Genomic DNA, 7,725 nt, shown 5'->3' on the forward strand with positions numbered 1-7,725 from the left:
AGCAGCGCGCAGCAGCAGCGCGGTACGCCCCCAAGTGCCCCGCGCAGGAGCTGGCCGTCAGCAAACTCTTCGGGATCGTCTCCTGCTCCCACTTTGTCTTTTCTTTCTTCGGAGGTTTGCTGCTGGACTCTGTGGGGCCGCGGCTGACAGCAGCAGCAGGTTTGCTGGCAGCACTGGGGGGCTGGCTGCTGCTGGCGCTGTCTTCTGCTGCAGCAAATGGCTTTGTTGCTGCTGCAGTGCTTATTGGGGCTGGGGTGGACACCGCCTTTTTGCCGTGTCTCTCTGTGGCACAGCTTTTCCCCAGCCGCAGCAGCAGCACAATATCTGTCTTCGGCTGCTGCAGGGCTTTGTCCTTTTTGCTGCCGCTTGCTGTTCGTGCTGCAGTGGTGCAGCAGCAAGTTGCCACCTGCCGCCAGGCCCTGCTGCTCTACGCCTGCTTCTGCTTCGTTTTTTGTCTCTTTGTTGCTGTCCTTTTTTTGCCCCCGAAGCCCTTTACTGGCCCGCAGCAGCAGAAGCAGCAGCAGCAGCAGCTGCAGCAGCAGCAGCTGCAGCACGAGGGCTGGGTGGTGGAGGTGCAGCAGCAGGAAACGCCGTCCCAGGGGGACCGCCCCACGCTGAGCGCCGCAGAAACGGGAGAAAGCTGCGAACTTGCAGCAGCAGCAGCAGCAACGGCAGCAGCAGCAGCAGACTCTCCCCCCTCACCGCTGCCAGTGCCCTCAGACGTAGCAGCAGCCACAGCAGCAGCACCAACATCAGCACCACCAGCAGCACCAGCAGCAGCAGAAGCAGCACCAGCACCAGCAGCACTAGCACCAGCAGCAGCAGCGGCACCGGCGCTATCACCAGAACCAGCAGCAGCAGCAGCAGCAGCACCGGCGCTATCACCAGAACCAGCAGCAGCAGCAGCAGCAGCAGCAGCAGCAGCAGCAGCAGGTCCGAGCCTGCGGTCGGAGTGCTGCTCGAGTTTGTACTTGCCGCTGCTGCCTTACTTTTGCTTCACAGTGACGAACGCTGTGGGGTTTGCTCCTGCTGCGCTGCACCTGCTGCCAGCAGCTTACGAGTTCAGCCAAGTTGCAATAACCCTTTCTTTTCTTTTTAGTCCCCTTTTTGGGGTTTTGGCGGACCTTTTGGGGGTTTTGCCGGTGATGTTTGTGGTGAGCAGCTGCGGGCTGCTGAGCTACGTTTGCTGCTGCTTCCCGCTGCTGCCTGCTGCAGCGCTGCTGCAGCACGCCTCCCCGCTGCTGTTCGCGCTGCACTGCTCCTTCTTAATGAGCCAGCTCTACGCTTTTGCTGCTGCTAACTTCTCCCCACAAAACACTGGCAAACTTGTGGGGTTTGTGTCTGCTGCTGCTGGTCTTTTTTCCCTTTTGGGGGCCCCCCTGAGGGCCCTCGCGCTGCAGCACGGCTTCCTGCTGCTCTGCTACGTTGCTGTTGCCTTCGGCCTCGCCAACTACTTCATGCTGCTGCTGCTGCTGCTCGCCTCCAGGCGCAAACGCCGCCAACAGCGACAGCAAGCCCTGCTGCAGCAGCAGCAGCAGCTGCAGCTGCAGCAAAGCGCGCGGCAGCCAGCCGGCGGCCCAGCCAGCAAAGGCCCGTACTCGACGGACCTTGAGGTCTAGAATGGGGAATAACTCGCAGCAGCAGCAGCAGCAGCAGCAGCGGGGGCAGCGGCGTCAGCAGCAAGAGCGGCAGCAATGGCCGCAGCTGCGGCAACGGCAGCGACAGCGGGGGCGGAGAAGCTGGAGGGAAGACACCAAATAAAGTAAAAGCCGGTGCTGCTGCTGCTGCTGCTGCTGCTGCTGCAGCAAGCAACGGCAGCAACAGAGAGCGGCAGCAGCAGCAGCTGGCCTGCAGGAACAGCATGTACAACGCAGTCTTATTTCCTGTAACAGTGTGAAGGCTACCGCAGCAGAAAGTGAAGATTTTGCCTGCTGCAGCGGCTGCTGCTGCAGCGGCTGCTGCTGCAGCGGCTGCTGCTGCAGCGGCTGCTGCTGCAGCGGCTGCTGCTGCAGCGGCTGCTGCTGCAGCGGTTGCTGCTGCAGCGGCATTGTTTTTTAATGTGCACAGCAGTTTATTCCCGTGCAGTTGCATGGGCAGTTAGTCGAAGAGCAAGTGAGCCCCCACACGAGGGCCTCTGTGCAGCGGCTGCTGCTGCTGCTGCTGCTGCTGCTGCCGTTGCTGCGGCGGCTTCAGCACCAGCATCAAGCAGCAAACTATGTTTCAGAAGACAAGAGAAATCTCTTGTAGCCCTTTAGTAAAGGGTGCTTGTCGGCGTTCCTTTTCTGCTGCTGCTTTTGCTGCTGCTGTTGCTGCTGCTACTGCTGCTAGAGCAGAGGCACTACTGAGGTCTCGCTAGCTAGTGCGTAGAGCTACTGCAGCTGCAGCGAGGGCTGCAGCGCAGTACCTGCGGTCAGCAGCAGGTGCAGCAGCAGCGGCAGCAGCAGCAGGACAGGGTGGGAAGTGTGACGCAGTTAGAGCCAATTGTCGTTTTGGTTTGCCTTTTGGCAAAAGAGAAGTGCCCCCTTTGAGGTGTACGTACACCCCAAGAGAACAAAGCAAAAGAGAAAGCAGCAGCAGCAAGACGGAGACAAATACTGCGCTCCTACAGCTTCTCCCTCTGGGCCAGTCGGGCCTTCAGCAGCAGCAGCAGCTGCTGCTGCTGCTCCTGCTGCTGCTGCTGATGCTGGTGCTGCACTGGAACTGGATGCTTCTGTGGCTGCTGCTGCTGCACTAGAACTGGATGCTTTTGTGGTTGCTGCTGCTCTCCTCACTTCAGTTGCTGCTGCTGCACCGTCTCTTGGGTGTCTCGAACGAACGCTGCGACTGCCGCTGCTGCGGCACGGCAGCTGCTACCACTGCTGCTGCAGCAGCAGCAGCAGCTGCTGCTGCTGCTGCTGCTGGCTTCAGACTTTGGCGCCTGCCATGCGGAAGAGCTCCTTCGCCTTTTCGTGGCGGTCAAGAAGGCGCATAAAGCGCTGGCGAATGCGGGGGTCCTTGAGTTGTTCAGGTGTCTGTACACCGCACACGCGCAAGCCCTAAACCCTAAACCCTAAATTCCACGCGCCGTCGCTGCAGCAACTACGCAGCAGCAGCTGGCTAAGCTGCAAATCTGTCTAGCAATTTGGCACTGCCACGACAGAGGCAGTCTCGGGCAGCCGAAGCAGCACCCGAAGATTTGCTGGTGCTGCTGCTGTTGCTGCTGCTGCTGTTGCTGTTGCTGCTGCTTCTGCGACTTACTGCCATGAGTTTATTCACGTCGAGACCTTCCCTACGGCCATCGTCTACAAACTCGGCCCACCCAGGACACACTGACAAGTCGCTGCTGGCTTGCTGCTGCTGCATGAGCTGCTGCTGCTGCTGCGACATGGGTTGCTGCTGCATAGACAGCTGCTGCTGCGGCTGCATAGGCTGCTGCTGCTGCATGAGCTGCTGCTGCTGCGGAGGCATAACCTGCTGCTGCTGCATAGGCAGCTGCTGTGGCAAAGGCTGCTGATGGTGCAAAGGCTGCTGCTGCATAGGCTGCTGCTGCTGCATGAGCTGCTGCTGCATAGGCTGCTGCATCGGTGGCTGGTGTTGTTGTAAAGGCTGCTGTTGCATAGGCTGCTGCTGCTGCATAAACTGCTGCTGCTGCATAGGCTGCTGCTGCATAGGCTGCTGCTGCTGCATAGGCTGCTGCTGCTGCATTGGCTGCTGCTGCTGCATTGGCTGTTGCTGCATAGGCTGTTGCTGCATAGGCTGCTGCTGCTGCATAGGCTGTTGCTGCATAGGCTGCTGCTGCTGCACAGGCTGTTGCTGCATGGGCTGCTGCTGCTGCTGCTGCATTGGCTGCTGCTGCTGCAAAGGCTGGTGCTGCTGTTGCATTGGCTGATGCTGCTGCTGCATAGGCTGCTGCTGCTGCAAGGGCTGCGGCTGCAAGGGCACCATAAGGGTGTGCGCGGTGTGCTGCTGCATGCGGAGAGCTTGCTGCTGCTGCTGCAGCAAAAACGGGTGAGCTGGCAGCACAGGCACAGGATGCAGCAGCAGCCCCTGGGGCCCCAAAATGGCCCCAGGCACAGGGACTCTGACGAAGCCGCCTGGGGCCTGGTGCAGCAGCCTGGCAGCTTGCTGCTGCTGCAGCAGCTGCTGCTGCTGCAGATGCTGCTGCGAATGAAGCAGCTGCGAGTGCGCCTTCATGTGCTGCTGCGGCTGCTGTGGCTGCGCCGGTTGCTGCGCTGGTTGCTGCTGCTGCTGCTGCTCGTGGTGCCGCAGAGAAGGAGAATCATCGTGAGCCTTTGCAGCAGTCTGCTGCTGCGCTGCAGAAGCAGCACCTGATGCTGCCACTGTAGCGCCTTGTCCCTGCTGCTGCTGCTGCACCGGCTGCTGCTGTAGCTGCTGCTGCTGCTGCTGCTGCGGAGGCGGTGGGGGTGGCGGCGGTGGTGCCGGCACAACGGAGGCTTCCTGCTGCTGCAGAACGCTTGCGACAGTCTGCTGCTGTTGCTGCTGCTGCTGCTGTTGCTGCTGCTGCGCAGGCGGCTGCACTTTCTGCTGCTCTCCCGCTTGCTGCTGCTGCTGCTGCTGCTGCTGCTGTTGCTGTTGCTGCTGCTCCCTGTTGAGCCGCGTGAGCCCCCCAGGAACTGAGGCCTCGAAGGCATCCACATGCTTGCTCGGGGCCCTGCTGCTGCCTTTGGCTCTGCTGCGGAAAGGGTCTGCTGCAGCACGGCTGCCCAAAAAGCCCCCAGCAGCAAAAGGCAAACGGCCCCCACCCCCGGGGGCCCCAAAAGAGGGGCCCCCCCTTGCTGCTGGCAGCGGCTCTGTGGGCGGCGGCACCTCCACGGGGGCCTGCGAGGAGCAGCAGCAGAAGCAGCAGCAGCAGCAGCAGCAGCAAAGGGACAAGAGGAAGTAGAAACCTCTTAAAAGCAAACCAAAGTACGCGAGATACTCCACGGAGCCAGCAGCAGCAGCAGCAGCAGCAGCAGCAGACCGTCAGGGCACGCAGCAGAAATAGCCGACGGGCCAAAAAGACATAAAGACAAAAAAAGGAAATAAAGACAAAGAGAAATTTAAAAGGAAACAAAAAAGACAAAAGAGAGACAAAAAATAGATTAAAAAGAGATAAAAAAGACTAAAGAGAGAAAAAAGGCGTATAACTAAAACACTGGGAGGCCCAAGAGCCGCCGCAGCAGCCGCAGCAGCAGTAGAAGCAGCAGCAGCAGAAAAGCAGGATACAACTGAACTACAGCAGCAGGAGAAAATGACAGAAATAACTGAATTGCAGCAGCAGCAGCAGTAGCAGCAGGAGCAGAGAAGACCGGAGACGAATGAGGCAGCACCGCAGCAGCAGCAGTAGGAATAGCAGCAGCAGCAGCAGCAAGCGCTCACAGCTCTTAAACGGGAGAAGGGATCGGACAGCCACAGGGGAAGGATCGTCTCCTCCGCCTCCTCCCCGATCCCACAAACGTAGTCAAGGGGAGCAGCAGCAGCAGCAGCAGCAGCAGCGCAGCCGCGGGCCTCCTGCAGCAGCACAGAGGACGGCACAACCACGCCCTCACGCCATGGCAGCAGAAGCAGCAGCAGCTGCAGCAGCAGCTGCAGCAGCAGCTGGCAGTGTCGTGCTGCGGCTGCTGCTGTTGCTGACACGGAGCAGGCACACGGCAGCGGCTAGTAGCAGCAGCACAGCAGCAACAAGTTAAGAGCAGCAGCAAAAGCACCAGCAAGAGAAGCAGCAGCAGCAACAGAAGCACTAACAGCACCGGCACGAGCATCTCCCAAAGCGCCAGCAACAGCCGCAGCAAGATCGGCAGCAACAGCCGCAGCAGCACGAGCAGCAGCAGCAGCAGCAGCAGTTCTTGCCTCGTTGAGCGTGTGTGCTGCTATGCGCAGCACCGCCTCCAAAGCAGCATCTTCTGTCCAGGGGAGACGATCCCGATCCCCAGGATTTGGAGTGGAGCGGGAGACAAGAGAAGCAACAGCATAGTTGCTGCGGCGTAGAGACACAAGAAAAGCAGCATCGAAGTGCTGCGCTGCTGCGCGCCGCTGCTGCTGCTGCTCTGCTGCAGCAAGCTGCGCCAAACGGCCCTCGGGAGAAAACGCCGCAGTCGGCAGCAGCTGCACATGCGGTCCAGCGCACACAGCACACAAACACGCCATCAGCAGCAGCAGCAGCAGCAGCAGCAGCAGCAGCACCAAAGGCAGCAAGGCGAGAGCAGTAGCAGCAAGGTTAAAAGCAGCAGCTGCAACGGGAAGATAGCTGCAACAGCAGGGGCAACGCGGCTTGCAGCAACCTCTGTGTTCTACCTAACCCCTGCTTCTCAAGCAGGGGCAGCAGCAGCAGTACGAGCAGCAGCAGAAGCAGCAGCAGCAGCAGCGGGCCACCTAATTACCAGCGGAGCAGCCTCGATAGGAGCAGCAAATATCTCAATCTCCAGAGTCTTAGCTTCGTGGTGCGTCAGCAGAGCCAGCCGAGTTTGCTGCAGCAGCAAAGAGACACGGGAGCTTCCCCGCTGCTGCGTCGACAGCAGCAGCTCGCTCTGGGAGAGAAAAGCCAAAAGACACCGCTGCAGGTCCCGCAGCAGCAGCTTCCGGGGGTCTTCATCCACCTCGCACAGCATCTCTTCTGCTGCTGCAGCATCTGCTGCTGCTGCTGCTGCTGGAGGCGCAAGCAGAGACTCCCCACCCCCGCCCTTGCTGCCGCTGCTGCTGCTGCTGCTTTCCACAGGATCCTGCAGGTCCGCGTACAGCTCTGCTGCTTCGTCTATTGCGCCCATCTAAAGAACACAACACAGCAGCAGCAGCAGCAGCCGATTGGGCCTCGAAAGGACACTCAAAAAGGACAAAAAGCGAGAAATTAGCAGCAGCAAACCGCGCTTATTTGCTGCAGCTGCATGCATGGGCTCCAGGGGAGAGGCGCCTCTTACCAGGTTCTGGCTCGACGCAGAGGGATCGCCTGTCTCCATTTGCTGCTGCTGCTGCTGCTGCTGCTGCTGCAGCTGCTGCTGAGGTACCTCTCTAACCTTCCACGGGATAGGGACTGGCTGCTGCAGCAGCAAAGCGAAAAGCGCAAAAAAAAAAAAAAAAAAAAAAAAAAAGAGGTGTCTTGACAGCAGCAGCAGCTGCCGAGCCACAGCTAGCCAGCTTTGGCCCTCGGCCGCGGACTGCATCTGCAGCGCAGCACAGACACACAGCAGCAGCAGCAGCAGCAGCATCAGTGTAGCAGCAGCAACAAAAGGTGCGGGGCAGCAACAGGGCGGCTCAACACGACGTTCAGCAGCAGGGCCACACGAAGAAGGCAGCAGCTGCACTAGCAAAGGATGCAGCAAGTGCAGCAACCAAGAAAACCAGCAGCTGCAGCAGCAAAGGCTACAGCTGCAGCTGCAGCAGCAGCGCCAATCGCCCACTTGTGCTGCTAAGGTCAGCTGCGAGGCGCAGCGCGCAGTGAGGGGCCCGAAGCAGCAAACTGGAGCAGGAGCAGCAACAAGAGCAGCAGCAGCTTCTGCTTCGTCTCCCTTGAGAGTGGCCAGCAGCGCGGAAACAGAGTGCTGCGGCAGGCTGTAAGACAGCAGCATGCAAAGAAAGGGTTTGCTGCAGCAGCAGCTAGCAGCAGCAACGCAGCTCAGGGCTATTTCCACTGCAGTGTCTGCTCTGTTTCCCAAGGCAGACACAGCAGCAAAAAGCCGCCGGAAAACAGAAGCATAGTGCGGGAATCCCAAGCTCTTCTTCATCTTGCTGCTGCTGCTGCTGCTGCTGCTG

At 59.8% G+C, this 7,725-nt stretch overlaps 2 protein-coding genes across 2 annotated transcripts; one reads left to right on the forward strand and one right to left on the reverse strand.

Annotated features, from left to right (window-relative positions):
• Window positions 1-5: 5 nt before the first annotated feature.
• Window positions 6-1,619, forward strand: ETH_00003995 (uncharacterized protein; the record flags this gene model as incomplete). Its single annotated transcript, XM_013380327.1, has 1 exon — window positions 6-1,619. A coding segment is annotated over one exon (1,614 nt), but the record flags the coding sequence as incomplete, so codon positions are not given.
• Window positions 1,620-2,903: 1,284 nt separating this feature from the next.
• Window positions 2,904-7,541, reverse strand: ETH_00004000 (uncharacterized protein; the record flags this gene model as incomplete). Its single annotated transcript, XM_013380328.1, has 7 exons — window positions 2,904-3,011; window positions 3,238-4,818; window positions 5,359-5,490; window positions 5,830-6,084; window positions 6,360-6,743; window positions 6,894-7,136; window positions 7,374-7,541. The coding sequence occupies 7 exons, from the start codon at window positions 7,539-7,541 to the stop codon at window positions 2,904-2,906; spliced, it is 2,871 nt and encodes a 956-aa protein (XP_013235782.1).
• Between the last annotated feature and the right edge of the window lie 184 nt (window positions 7,542-7,725).

This window comes from Eimeria tenella, genomic scaffold (genome assembly GCF_000499545.2).
Source record: "Eimeria tenella Houghton genomic scaffold, Eth_scaff513, whole genome shotgun sequence".
NCBI classification, from domain to species: Eukaryota; Apicomplexa; class Conoidasida; order Eucoccidiorida; family Eimeriidae; genus Eimeria; species Eimeria tenella.